At 44.0% G+C, this 24548-nt stretch overlaps 1 protein-coding gene across 1 annotated transcript in view; it reads right to left on the bottom strand.

Moving 5' to 3' along the window:
- Positions 1–156: 156 nt before the first annotated feature.
- FANCI (FA complementation group I) overlaps positions 157–24548 on the bottom strand; it is a 32103-nt gene continuing 7711 nt past the window's right edge. Inside the window, exons 9-37 of the mRNA XM_075006782.1 lie at positions 24315–24447; positions 23910–24002; positions 22805–22941; positions 21964–22141; positions 21560–21647; positions 20715–20845; positions 20166–20236; positions 19051–19165; positions 18482–18604; positions 17386–17454; positions 15597–15698; positions 14685–14867; positions 14465–14586; positions 13845–14009; positions 12950–13129; positions 10356–10519; positions 9848–9927; positions 9152–9268; positions 7861–7912; positions 6904–7031; positions 6717–6785; positions 6527–6617; positions 5788–5972; positions 5535–5591; positions 4833–4892; positions 3948–4031; positions 1829–1924; positions 1271–1396; positions 157–230 (exon numbers count right to left, since the gene is read on the bottom strand). Coding sequence (XP_074862883.1) covers positions 165–230; positions 1271–1396; positions 1829–1924; positions 3948–4031; positions 4833–4892; positions 5535–5591; positions 5788–5972; positions 6527–6617; positions 6717–6785; positions 6904–7031; positions 7861–7912; positions 9152–9268; positions 9848–9927; positions 10356–10519; positions 12950–13129; positions 13845–14009; positions 14465–14586; positions 14685–14867; positions 15597–15698; positions 17386–17454; positions 18482–18604; positions 19051–19165; positions 20166–20236; positions 20715–20845; positions 21560–21647; positions 21964–22141; positions 22805–22941; positions 23910–24002; positions 24315–24447 — 3265 coding nt within the window. The 3' untranslated portion in view covers positions 157–164. The remainder of the gene's footprint in view (positions 231–1270; positions 1397–1828; positions 1925–3947; positions 4032–4832; positions 4893–5534; positions 5592–5787; positions 5973–6526; positions 6618–6716; positions 6786–6903; positions 7032–7860; positions 7913–9151; positions 9269–9847; positions 9928–10355; positions 10520–12949; positions 13130–13844; positions 14010–14464; positions 14587–14684; positions 14868–15596; positions 15699–17385; positions 17455–18481; positions 18605–19050; positions 19166–20165; positions 20237–20714; positions 20846–21559; positions 21648–21963; positions 22142–22804; positions 22942–23909; positions 24003–24314; positions 24448–24548) is intronic.

Consider the following 24548-nt stretch of genomic DNA (forward strand, 5'->3'; position numbering starts at 1 on the left):
ACAGGTTGTGCATCACTGGACCAGCATAGCTCACACAGCTGATGGGAAGGTTCAGGAATATTTTTCTTTGCCAAAAGAATTTCTTTACGGATCAACTATCCGGGACATTGCTGGGTGAGTGTTCCTCTGACAAGGAGGCACTCAGTGAAGATAAGTCAGGACTTCTATTTTTTTCTTCGTCTCTTCTTCTTGGGTTCCTGGCTCTCAGCTGGCTGTTCTGCTGCAACAGTCTAGTGGGGAACATCAATAAAGGCATGTTATGCTACTGTAGAACAGGCTCAGGTAGTTCTAATCTAATTGTTTGTCTATTTCATGAAGCCACCTCACACAGAATGAGAACTAGCTCTAATCTTTCCAGAGCAGGGCCAGTGTTCCTCACACAGATGTTGCCACTGCTAGAAGCCCCATGTTTGTTTTACCTGGAAATCAGACAATTAAGTCCTGAGGCAGGAGCCTCATTTTATTTGTATTGTTTACTGCAAAAGGCCCTGACTAGTGTTGTATCACAGTAGATCCCTAAGGGAACAAACAGATGAAGTCTGTAGGAATGTAGCAGCACTCTCACAAATGCATCAGAGGGGAGGATTTGTTTCCTGTGGAGATTAAGGCAGGCCAGTGTGCTGTTCAGCCTTCATTACTGGAAGTGAAGAAAAGGCCACTTTTGAGAAATGGAAAGCAAGATAACGCAGTGCTTCTCTGAAGGATTTTGGTCTGCAGAGCACTTTATAAAAGTTATTTACCCACCCCCACATACCCTTAGGTACAAACCCAGTAGTAGTTTACAAAATATGGTGTAAGTGCAATTGAATCGAGAGAAATTTATAAACATGGACAGTCCTAAAGCCCTGCAGCATTAAGAGTTTAAAGGCACAGGTCATACAATGCAAACCTGATTTTTTTCACCAATGTTAGAAAATCAGTGAGGTAGGGAGACTTAATATGAAGGCTTTTCTAAAGTTTTGTACACATCTGTTTTATTCTAAACTGGTTCATTCAACTTGGTACTGGCCTACTGAGTCAAAACTAGCTCTGGGCAAAGTGTTAGGCTAACACCACACTGCCATGTCACATGGACAGCAGTCAGATCTCACCCATTTCACTCATTAAAGGGGCAGATAGTAAATAAGGGGTTACCTTATAAAGATGGAGCTAGGCAGGCTCACTTTATACTAATTCAGTGCACACTGAAGGGAAGGGAAGCCCAGCCTCAGCTGGACCTTACAGAGAGCGGCCTCCAAGAGCCCTGGCACTTGCTCTTGTGAGTTCTGACCTGGTTATTATCTGGTTCATTCTCAGCATCTTCAGTGTTCTGCTCCTGCAGTGCACACTCTAGCGTGGACACATTGATGCGGAAGTCCCGGGAGGCACTCAGCTTCATGTACTGCATCAAGTTCACCTATGGCAGTCAAACGAAAATTTTAAGGCTGACTGCTAGGAGAGAATGCTACAGCATTAATACTTTCCACTGGGGCCAGGAATGGTTCTTTCACTGCATTTGAGAACAGGCAGAGCAACAGCATTAAACCTTTGGGTTTCTACTCAACAAGAATACAGAATGGCTAAGTCATCAAAAAGCCTATGCTCCCAGGTGCCTGCACTGATGCCCATTTCAATTTAGAATAGGAAGTCAGGCCACAATATGTGAGAAAGTTGCCATGATGGTTAATTCCTTCTGTGGCAAGTTGCACTAATAACAGCAGTAGTGACATTCATTTGGAAAACCAAGCAGAGGAGTGACAGCCATCCACAGTGCCATAATGTTGCCTTGTTGTGTGTATGTCATCAGTCCTTCAGCCACACAGACTGCTCAAGGGGAAAAGCAGATTACCTTGGACTTTTTGGAGAGATGGATAAGAAATTTCTCATATTGCTCTATAGCAAAAATCAGGTTTGGGATTGGCTTGGTCTCCCGCAGCACCTTAGCCTGTAATTAAAAAAAAAAAAAAAGTTGGACGTCAACATTGAAGACTCATGTAGTAAACAATGCAGAGTGAGCATAGCAGGCACATAAAAATGTACACATTCATATAATCCTCACATTGCACACACATTACACTGGATGTACATAACTGAATGGAAGAGATTTTAAAACCTATCCACAGTTGCCAATTGCTTAAGGCATTAGATAGAACTCCACTTTCTGACATCAAGGGACGATCACAAATGGATGTGACGTCGAGGAGTTATCAAATTCAGTCATGTTGACTGAGGCAGGGCCAAATAAATCTAAATCATCCCTGACAGGTGCGTCTGTCCACCTCTCTTGGAAACCTATTTTGAGCTTAACCAACTTTGGAAAGTTTTTTCCTAATATCTAATGTACATTTGCCTTATTGCAGATTACACCCATTACTTCTCATCCTGCCTTCAGTGAATATTATGCATCATTACAGTAGTTCTAGCCCATTTCTGGTTCAGACAACCCCAGACTCTCAGTGAACTATTTCAGTACTAAACCACTGACAACATCCCTTCTCCTCTTTCAAGTATCAATTCCTAACTTGCCAACTTAGGTTCAGTATTGTTTTAAACTAAGTGGATCAGAAGTACCATTGGAGCAGATACTCCATAGTACTTCTCCATGGCTTTAGAAACTCATTCTTCAGACCATTCCTGAATTGGAGTTTGTGTCAGGCAGCTCCAAGTTGTGACTCTCACTGTGTTCTGCTTCATTTATTTTCTGTTACGATCTTCACTTCTAATAACTAGCCAGGAGGCAGCATCCAGTTCCATGGAAATCTGCTCCTTTTAGCAACATCACTTTACATTCAGAGGGCGGCAAGGAAGTCAGTGCCCTTGCTAGCTTCACAAGTTTTTATCACCAGACCACTGGTTCATTTGAATTTCACAGGACCATCTGAGTAGCTGAAATCTGACCAGCTGTAAACATGATAGCTGACAGCAAACTGCTTTTAAAGGTTGTCCATCTTTAAACAATACAAGTAGCCCTCCAGTTCCCACTCACATTTTTCTGCTCAAGTCATTCCAATTGGAATTATCAGAGAGGTAGCCATATTAGTCTGTAAGATGCCACAGGACTTCTTGGCCGTGTCTACACGTGCCCCAAACTTCGAAATGGCCATGCAAATGGCCATTTCAAAGTTTACTAATGAAGTGCTGAAATGCATATTCAGCGCTTCATTAGCATGCGGGCGGCAGCGGCGCTTCGAAATTGACGAGCCTTGCCGCCGCGCGACGCGTCCAGACGGGGCTCCTTTTCGAAAGGACCCCGCCTACTTCGAAGTCCCCTTATTCCCATGAGCTCATGAGAATAAGGGGACTTTGAAGTAGGCGGGGTCCTTTCAAAAAGGAGCCCCGTCTGGACGCGCCGCGCGGCGGCAACCCATGTCAATTTCGAAGTGCCGCTGCTGCCCGCATGCTAATGAAGCGCTGAATATGCATTTCAGCGCTTCATTAGTAAACTTCGAAATGGCCATTTGCATGGCCATTTCGAAGTTTGGGGCACGTGTAGACGTAGCCCTTGTTCTCGAAGACACAGACTAACATATTTTGGAGCACTAGCTTTCATGGGCAAAGACCCACTTCTCATGCATCTGATGAAGTGGGTCTTTGCCCAGGAGAGCTTATGCTCCAAAATATCTTAGTCTATAAAGGTGCCACAGGACTTCTTGTTCTCCAATTGCAATTGTTGATCTATTTTAGTCAAAGGAAATGCTGCTTCTTTCTCCATTTAGAACTCAACTAAGGGCACTCCAACAGCACAGAACCAGTCAGCACAGTGCAAAAGAAATGTGCTAGTATTGCTAACTCCAAATGTTTCACACACAAAAAAAAAACATTTTCATTTATTACTTAAATGAAAGCTGAGTTTCTGGTGTATTTACCTGCCTTCACAAAAGCTTTAAAAGAACAACTATCACAAGCTTTGATAAGATCTGAAGAATCAGCAACACTATTTCCACTAACAGTGAGTGAGTCAAGCTCACCATGACTGTAGCAACTGCAGCAGTTTCATCCTCTCTCTTCTTTTTCTTCTCCCCTGCAAAGCTCAGGCTTTCACTGTGGATGTTCTGAAGGCAGAAAACAGGACAAGCAGGAACACCACTTAGCTAGTTCATGGCGGACAAATCTCTGTGTTGCTAGTGCAATGTTAACAGCTAGCTGAAGGACAGCAGGACATTGATTCAGGAAGTGAAAATGACAGGCTCTCCAAAACAAGACACGGGCAGAAAACTAGCCTCATTTACTTAATTTTTAGTGTGTTGGAAGTTTATAAAAGTTAGAGGCGAATAACCCTACAAAAGGCATGGATAGGTGTTTATACTAACTTCTCACCCCACAATTCTGCCAACATAACTAAACCCTGAGCTACAGCTCCCCAAGTAATGGCTGCTCTGGTCTCCGCACCTCTTCCTGAACCATATATAGATATAGTACCATGCCATCACCTTGAGCAAGACTGCCAATTATATTAATGTATGTACAGAATGGCTGTGTCATATATGGAGTCCTATCTGCTGTTACTAGTATTACCAAGCTTGCCCAAAGAAGCCACGTCAGTATCCACACATGCATATAAATAGGTGATCCAATAGATGGATTAAATACCAGCACAGCAGCCACATCCCTCTGTTTCCCAAACTGAAATTAGTATTTTTGCTTCTGTATAGAAGTTTAATCCCTTCATCATTGAAGAAGAATGTTCCTCTTGCTGTGCATACATAGGGTGAGAGCTGAAGCTTAGAATGATCAGACCCTCAAGCCACACCATGGAGTTTCAGAAACAGGCAGTGCAGTATTTCTCTTGACACTAAAGAGATAGTTGCTACAGTACTGAAGGTGGTATTTCATAGGAAACTTAGCCCTCTCACCTGTACATATGTGATGAAGGCATAACACTGTGGAGTCAAATGGGAACCTGAGAGCTTCACCTATGAAGGAACAGAGATACCAGTGCTACTCCCGACACAAGTGAATGCACTCATCCTTCAGCACAGACAATGGCACTCAGTGTGGTTTCCAATTTTTCACACACACCCGCAGAATGAATTTTGTTACGTGCACTGGTATGGAGGTGATATGTGACGTGACATAAAATTCATGTGATGGGGGTGGGGGGCTTGGAGTGTGGGAAGAGGGCTCAGGACGATGGCTGGGGATGAGGCGCTCAGGCAAAGGATTGCAATGAGGGATCCAGCTAGGGTTGCAGGCTCTTGGGCAAGGTTAGGGATGAGGGGTTTAGTGTACAGACTGCTCCAGGCTACAACAGGGAGAGGGGACACCTCCCAATTCTGTCTTCCTGCAGCAACACCTGGGGGGCTGGGGGAGGTAGAGAACCCAGGTTGTGGCTAGGGAAAGGGCTCGTCTTCCCAGGCTACAGCAAGGCTGGGGCACCACCATCCTCATCACAGCAGGTCCACGCTGGAGCTCTGGGTGGGGGGTGCCATGTCAGGTTCATGTTGGGAGAGCGGCATCTCTTCCTGCCATAGCCCTGAGACCCTGCATGGGGCTCAGTAGGCAGCTGCATGGCTGTACACCCACACAGCTTAGGGGGAACTTAGGTGGTAACTCACCAGCTTTTCTAGCCTCCCTGAAATTGTGCCCTGGCTGCTGCGGCAAACTTGGAGATACTGCAAGAAACACCCAAGAGAAGAGAGAGTGAGCTTCCTTCAGGCGCCTCCATTCATTCCCTGAAACCTGTCAGGCAATGGCCGGAGACAATTCGCTCTGACATTCCTTGGACCACTGAGCACATGGGAGAGAGTCGTGCAGAATGGACAGAGGTGCTTAAATCCCATCCTGAAAGTTCAGCACAAGAGAACTCACATGTTTGATGAGGGAAGTGAGAATGGTGTACGTCTTGCTCAGGCTTCTCAGCAGAGTGTCCACACAGCTTCCTGCAGGGAGGGCTGTTTGCACCAGCTCATGGTAAGCTGTCAGCAGTGTCCCCAGCTGTAGGATTATAGCCTTCTCGAGAGACTGGATTTGGCTTGATGCCTGAGAGGTGTCTTCTAAAAAAAAGAGAAGAGATAGGTATATTCACACTGATGCTTGGTGAAATAGTAGTAAAAAATCAGTGCAAATTTGGCTAAAAGTGGTGCTCAAATGCCCACTTCTGCCCTTCTCAGAACTAAGATGTAATCTGCCCCGGTCAGGAAGTTAGCAATAGCCCCTTATGCCCTGCCACTGGATGTACAAGGTCAGAGAAGTGACCCTTCCAACTACTCCCCACCACGGTTAGAGAGACAGCTTTCACCTGCCCAGTTCCCAGCAATCAACCAACAATGCTGAAGACGGTGAAATACAAATGTCCATCTCTGTGTGAATGAAGGGCTGGTGGAGAGAGAGGGAGACAACATGTGTGTGATGAATCAGTGTAAGGGTTGATAACTCTTACTATTCCCTCCTGGGACCTGCACAAGGAAGGTGCCTTCAACCATCTGTGTTAAGAATCAGTCTTAGTAGGCTGGTTGTTCAAAAGAGTGAAGTGTTTGCTTGCTATCTAATTCCATCTTTCTTTTGTGGAGCTCTAAGGCAGTTGCAAAGCAAAGGGCTATCACATTACCTGATGTCTCTGATGCCGAGAGGTTCTTATACTTCTTGATCAGCCAATCCACCTCTTCAAGTACCTTCTCTGCTTGAGCCAGAACCAGCAGCTAAGGAGAAAGAGAAAGCAAAACATACTAAGGTGAGCCTTGTCAACAGCTGCACAGCAGTAGCAGAGACTGGGTCTTACACACAGTGTTGCAACTCACACAGGCAGTAGGGGCTACTGTTTTGATGTTCACAATAGCAAAATGTGATTGATGCTCCACTTCCATATCCTGTGGGGAAAGAGACTCGTCGATAATCAAATCATGCTGTTCAAAGACACTCCACCTCTGCTTTAGCAGCACCATGGAGTGCTAAGCTTACATTGAGAACTGGAGGTTTGGACTGCACCTGATCTATGTCTCCAAGGTGAGCATGGATATCCTGGGCAAGGTCACGCAGGAGGCTGACAGGGCTCTTGTAGAGAACATGGAGATTGAATAGCAGAGTCAGCAAACCCTTACAGCAAGGGGCATCCTCTGCAAGAAAGGGGATGAACTGACAGTCACCACGCATGGCACTCCACCGGCTTTGTTCATCCTAGTAGGATGAGTTCACACATGCCTTGTATTTGAGGATAGATTTTCAGGAGAGAGAACCACCTCAGGCTCTATGGAGACACACTGCATCAAACCCTTCTAGAACACTTGTTCCAAAAAAAAGAGTTGGATTTCAAGAAATTCATAGTTAAGGTTCCGCACACCACTTTAGCTCTGGCCCTACACCCCTGCCCTCCATTCCATTAGCTTATTGTGAGTCAAATCAAGACATCAGAGATTTAAAGTATTCCAAATAATAGGTACTTGAGGGGGAAATGAGGTAGATTGGAAACTTCAGCTCATAGGGGGACGGTGACTAGAAGGCAAATGCTACCACACTTTATGGTAGAATGGGAGATACTGAATTTCTAGTCATCAGCAAGCAGTTGAGTAACCATAAACAAGGACACCCAAGTCCAGGAAGAGTGGTTACCTTCACAGAACAGAAGCCAATCCTCAGCATCTGACATGCTACTGGAGAAGGGGAGTGAGGTGAAATGGTAAGAATAGACACAGCCAACATTCAGCCTGCTAGAGCCACAGAAGCCAACTCTAAAGCTGCACCAGTATATTCTATACTAGCTTCTGTAAATCCATTGCATTTGATAATAGAACAAGGCTTTGAGCTTGAAGCAATCAAAGGGATGAAAGGAAGAGAACTCAGCAGCACAGTATCAAAGTCTCATATTCAGACCTAGTGTGAGCAAGTACAACTCCATTCATCCTATTGTCTCAATTCTGAATTTATTCCAAAAAAAATCTTACTCACCCAGATTGTTTTCCTTGCAAATCTTGACTGTCCAAGAGAAGAGCTGTACAAACTACAGAAGGGGAAGAAGGATTTAGATGAATGCAGTCACAAACACAACGCTAAAACTGAAAAATTGGTCCGAACTCAAGAAATATTCTGAGCACAATGGAAACCAACCATCCATGGAACCCAGCAGAGGCACTTCTGGCAGAAAGATGCTACGACAGGGGGTTTGTGGAGTTTTATATATAGTGAAGAGTGGTTGATGCTTATCTCAAGATGATGCATTGTGTGTGAGGGTCTGTGGTTTGCCCTGGATGCTGCCTCTTACTGAAGAGAAGAGTAACTTCAGTCTATTCCATTTAATCCAAAGTAGGTGAGAGTCCAGGGTTCCCTATTGGCTGTGTATTTGTGCAGCCCCTCAGGAGAGATTCAAATGCTACTCAGCTGATTAGCAGAGCACATCCAGCCAGCAGCAGGTGTTTCTACTGGTTGTGCACATGGATGGAAACAATTAGTGGGAACCTTGAGTGAGACCTTCATGTTCCTGACAAATTTGCCGTATGGCTATTGGCTGGGTAAAATGTTGTCCCTCTTACTCTAGGCCTTTAAACAATGTGTGAGTATGTGTAACAGGGCTTAAGCCCTCACCCATTCTTCCTTGAAGAGAGAGAGAGAGCAGGCTAGAGGGTCACCCATTGAATCTGTGCCCATATAGAGGAAATGCCACAGTTTGGCATGATTAGTAGCTACTAGCTAGGAGGCAACTTATCAGGAATACTATAGTCCCAGGTTGAGATGTGTGTGGGGAGGGACCAGGATTTCTTCAGGGATTGCTGCAGAGCCATGCAAGGGGTCTCAAATGCCACAGCCATAGGATGGAGGGACTATTTGTCATGACTGATGAGAGCCCAGCGCAGTGGGGATAAGCTCTAAGTGATAACCACGATACGAATAATAAAGGAGAATTAGGAATGGAATCTCAGGGAAGCAGGTGCAGCACCTGCCTACGTTATTGAGGGTCCAGCCAGTGCTACTGCTCGCTCATGAATTTACCCTTCCTAAAATGTGTTGTGGCTGAAAGGGATTCAGTGTTGTAGGCTGATGTTTGGCTGTCAGTTATCCTGGCAGCGTTTGGTTGACTTGCGAGCACCAGAGAGAACAACATTTCAAAAGTCTTCTTGTCACCATCTGGAGGTATGCAATGAGACCCAGCTGATTACCTTCTCCCCATCATGGACTTCCATACCGCACTAGTGCCAGCACCACACACACTCACCAATCAATCACTAACAATGCTGCTAACTACCTGTGGAGAAGAGGGCTCCAGTAGTTTGGACAAAGTGGAGATAATGGTCACAAGTGAAAGAGCTTCCTTGCTGTTGAAGTCATCACCAGTACTGCTGAGCTGGTTCACCAGAGACCTCTGGTCATGGGGAGGAAAGACAGAATCCAGTACACACAGATGCCTGGGCCATTTTTGGAGATGACGACCTAGAGCATCTGAAACTGGGGAGTGTAAAGAAATCAACAGTCCCCTGCCCTCCTTTCCCCCCTGACTCAGGCAGCACCACCACTAAAAGAGATAAAAATGTCTTACAAAGAGATAATCAAGATGCTTTCAGAACATATCTGGGAGCATCTGATTGTGTTACAAGCTGTTCAGTAAGAGACAGTTTCTACCTTTGTGAGGCTCTTTCAGAATTCACTGTGTGTAGACTAACTCTAGTCCCTGCAGTTGCTTTCTTTTGCATGGTACAAATTACATTAAAGGAGGGATGTGGCTTCCTATACACACCTGATCTGCACCAAATCCTACTGTGCTTCGTAACAGGTGTGAAAATCTTCTGAAGGAGCCAATTTATCACTCAGTGGGTCAGTCATAGGACATTTTCTTTTCAGTTGGTAGCAAGCTAATAGCCTAAGCAAAGCATCCAAAGGTACCCACAAGTTAGCTTGTGCTTTGAGACCACTTGCTACCCACAGTGCCATTTCTGCTACTTACCTGAAACTGTCGAATCTGGAAGGCAGCTTTCTCAGTGACGTTAATGTCTTCCTCTTCCTCTGCATCATCATTAGCAATATCTGAGAGAGAGAGAGAAACGAGTTAAGAGCTGAAGCCGGAATACAGGATTTAGCACAGACACATACATGAGCGTGTATGTATATTCCCCTGTGCTGTGGTAGTAAATGCCACAATGAGTCCAAGGAAAACAGACTGGAGAATTGTGGAGGGAAGAAAGGGTGGCATAAGGCAGGTTTTCAAACAGGAATGTATCCCGCCAGACCTCCAACCATATTCTGCCACAGATTATTTGCTTGCTCTCACATCTCCGGGATTGGCCTGAGGCAAGGAAAGCCAAATGGAGCTCGTGACTGAATGAAGTGCAGGTGGGAACGGAGTCAACTCGCTCCTTATCTGGGGTTCCAGTGCAAAGTCTCCACAGCCCATCTAGCCCCATTAATGAGGGACCAGGACTGAACAAAAGGACTGTTACAGCCCAAACGCCTACCCAAACTCCGGAGAAACTGGGGGATCTTGGGCTTGTAGAGTTGTTGCATTGTGTTAAATATCTTCAGCAAGCACTCCAAGCACAGGAGTGAGATGCTCTTGCCCTTCTTCTTCCCAGACTCTTCGACTGTAGTTGGAATTGAAGTGTATCTCCATAACAGGACCCTGTAAGGGATGAAAGGGGAGTTGGTTTTATACGCTGTGGCATAGTTGGCTGTACAGCACAAGAATGGGGATACAGCCAATCATGGACTCTACAAGATAGATCATCTTTTCAGTACAATTGAACTAGAATATCTTTTCCCCAGAAGGAAGGGTGGCAACACTGTGTGCCCCAGCATCCCTCAATTTCTGAACTGTTGTCACGGATGTCACACTTAACTACATTTATGCCATTTACCACAAGGATTTTGTCCTCCTATAGTCTGTGTTTTTGATGGGCCAATGTGAAAGGACATTTTATATGCTTTATGAAAATATGCTTATGGTATGAATGTGTCAACTCAGATATGCTTGATTCAAAATGGTTCACATAAAATATCATTTGGAAGGGTTGTAATTTACTGAATATGATTGTCCTATTTATATGCATGTATCATTTTTGTAGATTAATTTAGGAATCTGTGCAGCTGTAATTCCTTATTTGATGTTTTGGGTTGCACCTACTGCTGGTACTTAAGGTATTATAATGGAAGAAACCATAGTGGTGATGGCCCATCAGCAAGAGACAGTGAACTGTCTAAGAGCTTTATCTTCCTAGGAACAGTGGGTCAGCCTGCTGCAGAGACATGTGACCATATCACCTGATACTGGAAGCCATCTTGCTTTCTGTCATTTTCCAAGAGAAGCTGATAGGGGATCAAACTTGAAACAGAGGACACCAGCCTTATGAAAATCCTGTTTAAAGGTGCAGAGTGAGGTAATCCTGCTCATCGGTTCTACCCTGCTACCCCAGCTAAGATGACTACTGGAAACTACAAGACTGAACTGGGGAGAAGGACTGGCTCCAGATCGGAAGGGTATCTGGCACATGAGGAAGATTATTAGAAGCACATTTAGGGTGAGATCTTATATGCAACTAGTTTCTTTAGTGTAGTAAACTTAGCTTGCATGTTGATTTTGCTCTGTTACCTACTTCGTCTGCTACCTCTTACAACCACTTAAATCCTATCCTAGCCTACTCAATAAAATCACTTTTGTTTATTGATAAGCCCAGTGTAAGTAACTGTTATAGTCAGGGGAGAGGCAAAGAGCCTGTGCATCTCTCTTTACGTTGACAAAGAGAATTTCCTGAGCTTACATTGTATGGACCTCTATACAGATAAATCACTCTCCCCCTAAGGTTCAGCTCTCAGAGGCACAGTACACTTGAGCGCAAGGAAAAGGTCTCACACACTGTACCACTTTGAGTATGTGTGTACTGCCCGGTCCCTGTGTCTCTGCTGAAGCAGGCTGGAGAGTGGAGCTCAACACAACAGGGTTACTGAGCGCCCAGGCTGTCAGGGGAAGCAGGCTCAGTGGTGTCTCAGCACATCAGGTGACAGTCCCAAAGAGGTCCTGACCCATCACAGCCACGTATCTGTTTCGGGCTCTATATAAACAAGACTGTGAATGTACAGACGAGAGAAACTAAACAGAGAAGACATGAATAGTGTTTGGTCAAAAATTTTCCCCCTTACTCAAGCCCACTTCTTCCATCTCTCTCCACACAATCCTTTACCTGCCGTGGTGGCCCTTCTCCGGTGTAACTTACAGACTGATCGTGCACACCCCTTTATTCAGGGGAGTAGTTTTTAGCTAACATGAGTAATCCCATTAGCTTTAACTACTGACACGGGTAATGATTACTCACAAAAGGAAGAGTTTGCTGGATCAAACACAGACTATAAGTTCTTTAGGAACGAATGGGTTTACATTTGTGTATCTGGTGTATTTATGATACAGGGCAAAGATTTTAAACTCAAAGGGAAATAACCAATGTTTGGTGAAAGTGAACTCCTCTTTCATACCGAACTAGAGCTGGGTTCAAACTGAATTGTCCCCAAAGGTCTGAAGTATGGTCTTCAGTCATTCTAGTTTTTTTTACTGTGAGTAATAAACTAAATACCAGAAAGGGAGTGGCAAGCTGGGTTTTACGGGGAATGTCTTCCACCTCTCTCATTATACTACTCGGTCTATCACTCACTCAGAGCAGCACACAGCTTTATTTGTCCATCAGACATCTCAGGGTCACAGGAGGCAATTTTATTATAATTTGGTGCCAATTATAGCTTCAAACAATTGCCTCTGACTTCATTGTTCTGTCAGACTTTTACATACAAATTTCAGGTGTTTGAAAAGAATACTTACTTGCAAAGAGGGAGCCGTGCTAGTCTGTACACTATCAAAACAAAAAGCAGTCAAGTAGCACTTTAAAGACTAGGAAAATGGTTTATTAGGTGAGCTTTCGTGGGCTATGGTCTGAAGAAGTGGGTCTGTCCCACGAAAGCTCACCTAATAAACCATTTTGCTAGTCTTTAAAGTGCTACTTGACTGCTTTTTGTTTTACTTACTTGCAGTGCAGCATTGAAATCTCCAAGCTACATAGCAACTCACCGAGTAATTTTGCAGAGGATTTGGAACATTTTCTCTGCGTTCTGTCCATCGGGTCCATCTGTCTGACCTGTCTCCTCCAGCTGTTGTACCTTCTGCAGTGCTACACTGACAGCATAGCGCATGAATTCACTGCTGGAGCGCAGAACGGCCAGGCTTTCTTCATGGCTTTGAGCACTATCCCTGAAGAATCATATGAACATTTTAAAAACACTTCTGAGCCTAGGTTAGGAACACACCTTCAGGGCATGTGGAGGGCTAACTGATAATCATTTGGTCTTGGCACAACAGAGCACAGAGGGCCCTGTGTGGAATGTGATTGTGTATCTACCTAACTGGTCTTTTTAAATTGCCACATAAATGTGCTTACGAATCTGAACTTCTTTTAAAAGGAATATATCAAGTTTGTAGCCCAACAGCAAAACCCTACCCAAGAAGAAAACGACATACTCCCAGTTCTTCACTTAAGCCACTTGGCACTAGTATCAAAACACAGAGTTCTAATAGCCTCTTCAACCTAACTCAAATCCCCAGTTGAATACAAGTGGCAAAGTCTGGGGTGCTGCATGGCAAGACTGAAGGACACTGGTATTCTGAAGGTGGGGAATGGCCAAGAACTGGAATGGCAGAGGCTCTTCGGGTCAACATTACGGGGCATTAATACAGCTGAGGTGCAGCCTGGGAGAGGAATAGATGGTGGAGCTACACATCAAAACTGAGGCTGCATGGGACCAACTCTTACAGCTCCCGCCTACACCAGGCTGATCTGGAGAGTGCTGCAAGTGTACCATGTGCTGAAATGACACTCTACATGCCTTGTGTGTGTGTGTGCAGTGCTCCAAAAGACAGGCAGCCTCTATACCACAAGTTGGAGATAAAAAGGGTGTGACAATTTCACCTGAACAAAGCTGTGAGCAGGGTGGACACAAAGCTCATGGAAAGGAAGCTTCGGGCAGTTTTATTGGCTGAGGGTGACTTGTTCTTCCCAGCTTTTTCCTTCAGGATCTCGGCAAGCTTGCTGTAACACTTAAACAGGCCTAGAACATCCTCAAACTTGTTCTTGCTGCAGCAACACAAGAAGGTGATAAAAAGCACTGATGCTAAAGACCAAACTGATACAGTTTCTTCATGTGAATGTTTATCAGTCCAGTTAGAGAAGGTACTTTCCAGATAACACGAAGCTCCCTACCCTTCCAAGACACAGCTGAGATCCCACATAGTCCACATAGCATTTGCCACTTCCCTTGTTTCAAAATCCTAGCAAACTGTGATAATTGACAAGCACAGTGATGTTCAAAACAAAGACTCTCCCTAAGGTTAAGTGTAGATTTACACCATGAGATGCATAGAATGAGATATGAAAAATCATTCACTGTTTCCCTGTTTGAGTTCTTGTTGCTGTGCTGTATTTGCAAGGTACACTGAAGATATAGTCCAAGACACACAGAAGAGCTAAAGAATTCCTCTTAACTTCACCAGTAGCTGAGTAGTATTAAAGAATAGCATTTGACCCATTACCTGAAATTCCCTGCGTTAAAGTTGTATTCAATCAGGACTTCGCAAACTCCCATTACCAAGATGGCATAGATATTGTTCTTCACGCCAACACCAGAAGAGAGAGAAAAGTCTGCTGATTTATCCTAAAAGGCAAAACGAAGAAGTGAAAAACGTTTTTAAAGCCCCACAGGAATCAAGACTCTCCCTACTTACCTCGCCCTGCTGAGGAAATCTGAATTACCAGTTCAAAGTCCTCCAGTTCACTCTTGATCATTCGCCGTGTGATAGATTCCAGCATCTCTTCAAGATCTTGTTGGAATCCCACATAGTCATCCTCATCATCTTCTTCCTCATCTTCATGGCGTAGATGCATGGTGCTCTTGTACCAAGCTAGACAGTGCTGGATACAGCTGAGCAGATGGGCCTGGGAAAGCAGTCACACAGCACAATGAATTGTAATACCCTAACAAAGGCTTATCAAGTGGGATCATTCCAAACCTTCCAGCTGGAGACAGGTGCAATGGACCAGGATTCTCCATGACAACAAGCTGGACCACTATAGCTAGAGACAGAAAAGCTAGAACAACACGCTTCAGAAATTTATAACTTATGTGAATCTGAGTTTCTCACTCATTCCTGAGGCTTTAAAACAGAATTGCTGCGGTCCCATAACTCCACATCTGAACGTCTAACAATGCAATATACTCTGAATTCCCACAAATGATCTCTCGGTGCAAATTCTCAGCTCTCCTACCTCAATACCATCAGTCCTACTTCCTAGCTTCCACCACTATCACATGGATTGCTGTTCAACTTATATCTGAATTATTTAAGCGATATTAGGTGAGAGTACAGACAAAAGATTTTTCATTTCTGTGGCTTCTGATCTCTCCTCAGTCACATCTCCCTTAGCACGAAATAGAAGGTTATTCAGGGAAAAAAAAAAAACCCAAGGGCTGGATCTGAATTTGATCCCTTTTGAACCTTGCACAGAAGAACTGGATTCAGTTTCCTGTCCGAGTCTCCCAACTCTCCAAACCTGCATGGTCTGAGCTTAACGAGAAAGAAGGTGTTACTTGAGTCAATCAACAGCAAAACTAACAACCAATGGAATGAGTGAGCTTTAAAGGGTGGACTACACTATCTCTCTTACCAGTGGCTCTTGCAAAAAGATTTGGTCTCCTTGTGCTATGATACATCCTTCAAGTTTCAGTGGGGGAAGCAGGTCTGGTTCTGGCTCATAGTATCGCTTTATCTGCCACAAAAAGAAAATAATTAAAAAATAGTCACTTAGCGTGACGGGTTTGGTCACTGGGACCCCCTTGTGACTGTCACTTGATGTGCTGAAATATCACTAAAGTTCACCTTCCTGTCCTCCTGGGCTCCCCTCAGTTCTGACTCGACTCAGCAGGAAGGTGGGCTCAGTGACATTTCAGCACATCAAGTGACAGTCCCAAGGGGGCCTCCATGTGTAAACCTATCACACAATTTTTTGAGTCTTTCAGTTCCCCATCTGTAAAATTAAGTACAGGTTGAACGTCCCTCTTCCGGCACCCTCAGGAACTGACCACTGCCTGACAAGAGAATTTTCTGGACCATGGGACATCAATATTGTGTAGCATATTACTAAACACGTCCGCTGCTTACTGGGTTCTTAGAAGACATTTAGGGGTAAAATTACAGCTAAATAACAACACAGAACATTGAGAGCCAGGATTGATGGCTGTAAACAAACATTATGGGACCACCGGAAACTTGGCCACACCCATGATAAGTGGTCATCTAGCTAACTAAAGTCATACCAGATTATGGATGTTGCTGGAGTAGAGTAGTTCAACCTGTACAAGTATTTCCTCACCGCACATCAAAGACTGTGAGGGATTCAGTTACGTGAGATGGAACTGAGCTATTAGCATAACATACAGCTGCCATAGCATTCATTAGAGGCCCCTCCTCAACCAACTCTTACACCCCTGAATCAAGACCAATGTCAATTCCCTGAAGACACAGGCCAAATGGGGTTGTCTTACATATTCTTGTTGAAGCTATGATTAAGGGCTCTCACTGTACCCTTGGTTACCTACATCCAGCAACGCTAGCATTTTACCTCTTCAAAGCTGACAATTCATGACTGGAGAGGTTTGCAATATCACCCACTCCTGCATCAGTGAACGTAAATAATTACTCTTGTAATTCTGCACCTGTAGCAAACTACTGGCACAGTCACACATCCAGCTACCTTACTTTGGTGGTGCAGTGAGGTTAGTTGGTTAAACGCTAGCAATGGTGTCACAATTCATTACAAATGAGATATTGAGCCTAAAAATGAGAAGCAACAGCAAAAAAATCCAGTTTAATGATTTGTGATTGTTTCACACACCACAGGGGAACAGGCAAGCTAGAAGCAGTGCTGAAGTCATAAGGGAAAGGAACGGTGTTATGTTCCTGGGAGACCATACACTAAGGAAAGATTAAAAAAAAAGTTCCAGGTTTCCACTAACAAGAACCTCCTGCTTGGCAGCAGCTCAGCTTCAATTCTTGGTCATTCTCAGTCTGTGTACTGGCAGGGCTGAGTGTGCGGGAAATTGTGAGAAATGACCTCTCAAGATTATTGAAGAGAAGATGTGTAGACATGTCTCATTGAAAGTGCCGCCTGCCCAACTGGCTGGAAAGATGTGGACTGTGAAACGTGTAAAAGAGTTGAGAAGAATTAATCCAATCTACAAAGGCATAGAGAACCTTCCTGCACAGCAATGACTACTACATAAGCAGGTGTCTGAAAAGTTGTTAAAGAGAAACCACTGAGCAGTACAAAAATACAGAACCAAGCAACATGCAAATTTCTCAGGGAAAATATATCTCCCACTCTGCTGTGTACAGTCTTGGAATTCCTGGAACCCAGATTTCTTTCCCAGCTAGGTATCTTTTACTCCAAAATTTACCTGAGTCAGCAATGTCTCCATTATGGAGTTACTCAGCTGAGAGTTCCTGCGGAGGACATCATAAAAACCCTGAAAGGGAGAGAAGAGATTAGCAAGAAATAGAAACAATCTTTGGTTCTAATTTTGAGCTGTAAGACAAGAGTGCACTTAACCCTTTGACACTCAAAGTAATCAGGAGTAAATAAAATTGTATTCAGGATAAAGCATATTGGCAAAGTAAGACAGCACAGGAAAAGGTACATATGTTTTACAAAGGTCCACACCCAAGCTGTATCCCTTCGGTACTGGTGGCATCAAGCCCAGAGTCTGACTTCTCATGTTGGACTATTATGTGGGACTATCCTAAATTTTAGCCTGTAATTGTTAAATCTGCTGCAGAGACAACATATTCCAGAGGGAAATTCATAGACGGCAGTAATCTTTTCAACTGTGAAACCTCAATGGAAGAGCAAAGTCAAAAAACATCCTGTAACAAACACTGACAAAACATACACAAACTCACAAAAAATCAATCAGCCCATGCCCAGAGAAGCAAGAAAGCTCACTCTGATCTATAGACTGTTTCCAAGGAGCCCTCCTCCCTAAACCCAAGGCATCAAAGCTGCCTCTGATATCAGACTTACACTTGAAAACATTTGCTTGTACTAGGCCCATCACGCACATAGCACCAAAAGAGTCACAAGGCAAAGACGGTTGCCTCTCACACAAAGAAAGTGCCAGAGAAGCAGAAATGGATGGTAGAGTCCTCAGGACCCCCGAAGGGAATCAAACCCAGGTCTCCAACATGGCAAGCAGAGCACTCGCCAGTAGTGAGACAGGCCAGCCCCATTATACTATTACTGCCAAGAAATGCATTGAGGACAGTGATGACCAAAAGCCTTTGCAAGATTTGCATAGATTCAAACTAAAGAGGAAAAAAAGGTTAACCAAATTAGACCCTCTGGGATGTCAAATTCACAGGAGAAGGTCAGCAGAGACCAGAAATTCATTCCCCACGGGCCCCTATATATCCAACATTAAATCATCATTGACCTGGGCTAGATTAGAACCAGCTACTTAGCATTAAACTGGTGACTTATGAAGAAACTCAGTTTACCTCATATAGCATAAGTCGGACATCCGCCTGCTGATTCAGGCATCGCCTCAGGCTGCCCAAGATTTCAAGGCAAAAGGCTTCATTAGCTGCAGAGTTGTAGCAGGTGTGAATGTCCGCCTGGACCTGAAAGAGAGCACATTAGTGAAGGCGCATTGGTTATGCTTCCAATTTATCACAGTCCAAGAACTCAGCAAACATTTAGCAGCTAGTCTCACTCCCAACAGAGAAAATCACCAACGCATTATTCGTTTTCTGTACCTTTCTCACTGGGTTAATCATTACAGTGTGGACTCTCCACTTGCATGGATGGCCACTGTGGCCTGGACACTGTGTGAGGTCAGCATCTCTGGAGGGGCATGTACATCCAATCCAACCTCTCTTTTCACATTGGTTTACCAATGTTTCTTTCTAGCAGATAGCACTAGCTGGAGTGGCTTCTATGTTGGGACAAACACTCATCTCAGAATACCTATTATAAATCAGTCAGTATCTATTGATATGGAACACTGCACAGGCTTATAGGACTGTGATATGCATCTTTTCAAGAGGCTTACAGAAGCAACACTCACCTGACTTGCACTGATGGTTTGGCTGCATTGGGAAAAAGCCAAGCTGCCCAGAACCTTAAAATTCTTCAACAGTAGCAAAAAGCCAGCAACTGCAGCTTTCCGAGCATCAAGCTGCCTATGAGTTGGGACAGAATAAAGAAGCATGAGGAGGGACAGATGGAGTTCAAAAAAAAATCTGAGACTAGCTTAGCTACAAAACTCTTCTGAGCAGTGCATCCAATTTTTTTTTTTGACACACACAGAGAACATAAAGGTGAAAACACAATTTAAAGTGACGCCACATCCTGTAAAGGAGCATCTAGCGCAAAAGCAGTTAAGTTTGACAATTCAGGTTCTCCTGAGCTCTCCAGCCTCACAACATGGACTTGTCCTTTCTGTCCCACATAAGTATATAGCAAGGGAGAATGTCGGACACAGACTTGTTGCTTAAATAACTGTGGAAATTGGAAAGAGAGCCAGGCAGCAAAGAAAGCTACAGGTTAGCAGTAGAGCAAAAGTGGAGGATTTTTCCCCATCTGTTGCGTCTCCTCTTTCCCTCTGGCAGAGCTGTAGCATTCTGTGCTGGGTGAGTTCTATGGCAAGAAGGACCTTTGGTCTGCACATATCTGGGTGATACCCCAGGTGTTTCATTGGGATCAGGCTGCTTGTGAGCAGGACTTTTACATCTGTAACTAAAAAGACACTAACAAGCAATTCCACAAAGCTTCTAATGTACTGCAGACAGCAAGGCAAATCATTCAGGACTTTACAGAAAACAGATCTTTTTACAGTCTCAAAAGAAGACCAGCCATAATATAGTAGCTTGAAGTTTCTAGTCATTTGAATTCCCTATGACACTGGTGTGAAGCAATGCAGACACAAAGGTAGAGTTGATTTTCAGTTGATCTTATCTTGAACCTACAACTGATTCTCTGGATTTACAGGCTCAAGGTCTAGGCTCCCCTGGTTAGAAATCTGGAGTTCTCAAACCAGAAAGTATTACAGTACTGAGGCCCAGGTGGCTTGGGGATGAGGAATCTCCATTAGGGTTATTGTTAAACCAAGAAGAAAAAGTACCCACTACCAATCCAGAGATGAACAATAACTTAGAAATATTTCAAAGAACCCCAGCTTACCTGGAAAAGATGGCTTTTCGAAGAACAAGTATGAGAGAGTCCCTCACTGACATGCTAACTTTCAGCAGTGGCTGGAAGGGAAGGGATCTATTAGAGTGGAGCTAAGGCAAATCAAGCTCACCCGCTCTCTCTGTGTGTACACCAGCTAGTACCTGATGCTAGACTTCTACAATTTCTGTAGCCCTCAGAGTGGAGTGGTGGCAGTTCTACCACTGGGACAATACCCAGCACAAAAAATAAGAAGAGAATTGGGAAGAAGGAAACTCAATGGGCCACTCTCGGTATCCGGACACCTTCCAGATGAAAGGTCCTAGGCAAAGGACACTCATTCACTGTGCTTTCAACTAATGGGAACTAAAGAATCATTAGTTCAAAAGAGGCACCATGGAACACTGAACAATCTGACAGCAACTGCAGAGGACTTGGGGCACTTTAACTTTTATATGTGCAGATATGGAAGATTACTGGGCCTCACCTATAACTGTGGCATGCAGCTATGGCTGGAATTAAGCTCTAACATACTGATTCATAGGAAATGCATCACTTTACCTGTACAGCCTTGAGAAGACCTTGCACCATGTCAAGAGGCAGAAACGACAAATTGTCAAAGGCCTCAGTGACTCTGGAGGATGAATTCTGAAGGACAAGGGGAGCAGATATGACGATATTAGACAGCAAGTCTGAAAGACAAAATTGCAAGAGAAGCAGCTGATGCCAAGGACAAAAAAAAATTTCCACATTAAAGAGCAGGGTTTGAGAGAGATTCTGTTCCTGTCTGCAGAGCCAGTGGTTCAAGAGAAAATCCACAGCCTCCCCAATAACTGGAAAGATTCCATTTGGGATGACTAGATTGTTAATCCAGTCTCCTACCAAGATACAGCATGCCACATCCACACAGACCAAGTATAGGGGCCATCTTAGTAGGGTTTACCCAGGAGCTAGCCAGAAAGCTTTCACATAAAGGCACAGTCCAGACCAGATGGAGTCTAATTCTTGAGAATTTCACATCACACTGCAAAACTCTCTATTCACTAAACCATTCCCCGAAGAATCACAGCAGAAGAAAACTTAACAGTGAATCCAAAGACACAAATTAACCAATAATGGAACAGAAAGGCGGCGGCAGAGAACTAATGGTCTCTACATAGTGGATATGTGCTGTAGTGATAGGGGATTAACGTGCATGCTGTATAAGGCACTTGCATTGCTGTAATGATGAGCAACCATGGCACTGGGATGAACTAGTACATTACAGTGGTCTTCCTCTAGAGTGGAGTGTGTTTTGAATTGCACATACTTGAGGTATTCAGTATTCTTGACTCTTGGGCCACCTAATAAGGAAACTGCTCTACAAAAAGAAGATGTAATGTGACTTCTGAAAGCCAAACAATTACCTATGAAGTGGTTGATGGGAGAAGCTGCCTTTGTGATGACTCTGTTCAAGACCTGCTCCAAAATAGCGCTTCTGATTGGCTCATGGACCTAAAAGGGACAATGACAAAAGAAAAACACAAAATTGAGAATCTCATGTGATTTCAGGAGCTCGGTTGTTATCCTTTAACATCCGGGTTTGAAGAATAATGTTTGACAAGAATAGACCGAGCACTACCAATTGGTGGATGATAGTTTAAAGGTTAAAGTGAAGTAAGGGTCAAGAGATATAGTTCTATTCCCATCTCTGCTATTGATTTTCTCCATTGTCCTTTTAGTTCCTGGATGACAGAGATGAACTTGAGAGGCCGGGGTATAAAGAGTTTCCCCAGAAGAACAACTGATGTTATCCCAAATCTTATCCTACCTTAAAGGTTTCCAGCAAAATATCAGCTCCAAGCCTGCATGCCTGCTGGGCTGGCACCTTGGAAAAGCCATAATTGGTTTCAGCAACTTTTCCTACAACCTTTTTGGGCTCATAGGATTCCATTAAGGTGAAACCAAGATCCACCAGCCCTTCTGTAACATGGTCCCAGCCAAAAGCACTGGAAGAAAATGTTAAAACAGCAGGAAAAATGGTAATTTAATGAAGGGAAAGGCTCAAGATGCAACATTCAAATTAACATCTTCCATGGTCACCTGGGGATAAAACACGCATGCTCTGCTTTCAGGGTAGGGAACCTGTCCAGAGGACTCTTCAGTCCAGGTCCTCCAACCAGCAATGGAGAAACAGAAGAGCTACAATTCCTGGGGATCTACACATGCCACATCAGATTCAGAAATGGTGCTGACTGATGGCAGCTCCTGGAACCATATATGAGGTGTTTAAAGTGGTAATGGCAGTGTGGGGGGAAGCTAACAGAGGGTCCATCCCTTTTTCAGTGTCCAGAAAGCATTCACATTACAGCAAGCAGCATTACTATAAATGGTTAGCTAGAATTCCCAATAGGAAGTTGGTGGCCAGTGGTTAATAATTTGGCCACTTGACACCACAGCTGGCTGAAATTTAGGAGACATCAGTGTAAATGTATACTTTTTTCAAAGGTCTGTTATATAAAGCAGTGAAATGAAGTTGGTGATTTAACACCAGTTTTTGCTATATGCACATTAGCAGTAACACTTAGAAGCCCATCACATCTCCATTAGACCAAGACCTTGCTCCCTCCCCGAAGTTCTTGAGCTCTGGGTAGTATATTTCAAAAGCAAACCTGTTTTCCACCACTTCCAGGATTATGGATGCTACGTCATACTGCTGAGGAAACAAATCCTGCAGGAATTTTGAGCCCTGGAGAAACTGCAGCTCCTTGTAGCTTCTCACAATTGACATTTTTAGAAAGTCAAACACCTGAAACATAAAAATGAAGTGAGTCTGCCCACAGACACTTCCACGGGTAACCTCCAAGTGAGTGAAACAGCTGGAGCAGGCACAGCATAGGAAGTGTCAGTGCCAGCTGCTCATGCAGCTCTGCCAACATATCTCAATAGATTCCTTCACCTGGATGGTTGTTCCCACCTTCCTTGCTGATGCAGCTAGGATGAATGAGCCAAAAGGGTAACGTGTAGTCACCCAGCACTTACATTTGCACACAGCGATCTCAAAACCAAAACGAATAAGCTGCAGTCATCCTCATCCCATCGCACTCCTTTCCCTCCATTCATGTCTTGTAATAAACTATACAGGTTGAACCACTCTACTCGGGCACCCTCAGGGCCTGACCAGTGCTGCACCAGAAAATTTGCAGAACAATGGGAGGTCAATACTGTCTAGCTACATTACGAACATTGCCACTGCTTACTGGGCTCTTAGAGATTTAGGGGTAAGTTAAAGCTAAATTACAGCACAGAATTTTGAGAGCCAGGTCTAGTGGCCCTAAACAAACTTTCTGGGACTATGGACAGCTTGGCCACATGCATAAGTGGACAGCTGGCCACATAAAATCATGCCAGACCATGGATGTTGCAGGATCAAAGAGTACTGGACTAGAGAGGTTCAACTTGTATTATTAGAGGAGAGGTCTCTGTAGAAGCTACTCCATGCCAGGTTTCAATAGTCAGTGGGCTAGGCACAACAATGGGAGGATAACTCTCTCTCCTTGATGACAAGGATGCTCTGGCACTCAGAGACAGGGAACACGACTCCCAATCCATCCAAAAGTATTGGGGTTTCTCATTATTATGAAGAGTTCATTTTTGAACTTACATTGAAAAGGGAGCATAATCTGACCATTTCTACATCCTTACATTGAGTACAATGCAGAGACAAGGACGCTTTATACAGAAAGAACCCTCAGGTTATGTGTAAGTAAAATATACCTGCTCTTCAAATCTGTGTTTTATGGACACCGAGAGCACAAGAGCCACGCTGAAAGGACACAGGGTCTTGCCATGGTCCCATTGTTGTTCAGTCTAGGAAATAATCAAGAGACGTGACAATCAAAGAGATTGTTATTGATAATTTAATGAAGCTTCTTGCGGCATCAAGGAAATTACATTGCTAGTTAAGTTCAGATTGATGTTATGCTGCTGCAAAGGTGACGTAGGTTGTGGGGGCATCTCTTACCCCAAACACATAGCTATTCAATGCCCATTTTCGATGGCCATAGAGGTATTAACCTTGTCAAATCCTGAATAAAGATAACCCACTAAACCTATACTCTAGTTTAAAAACCTTTTTCATGCTCCAACAGACTTTAACAGCTGGCTCTCTATTTACTGTACCTTTAGGAGTTTGATTAGTTCCCTGCCGAGACCCTGGTCCAGGTTGATAACAGAGATAATATGAAGAATGACAGTGCCTTCTACATGACGGAGTTGATCTAGGGGCACCGTAGCAGCTTCAAGGTCCACTGACCTGGAAGATACAGTAGAAAATCTTAAGGTCCAATCCAATGATACACATCATCTCAAAGGCACTGAACAAGACACATTTGTGTAGAATTTGGTATAGTTCAC

Source organism: Carettochelys insculpta, chromosome 12 (genome assembly GCF_033958435.1).
Source record: "Carettochelys insculpta isolate YL-2023 chromosome 12, ASM3395843v1, whole genome shotgun sequence".
Taxonomy (NCBI): domain Eukaryota; kingdom Metazoa; phylum Chordata; order Testudines; family Carettochelyidae; genus Carettochelys; species Carettochelys insculpta.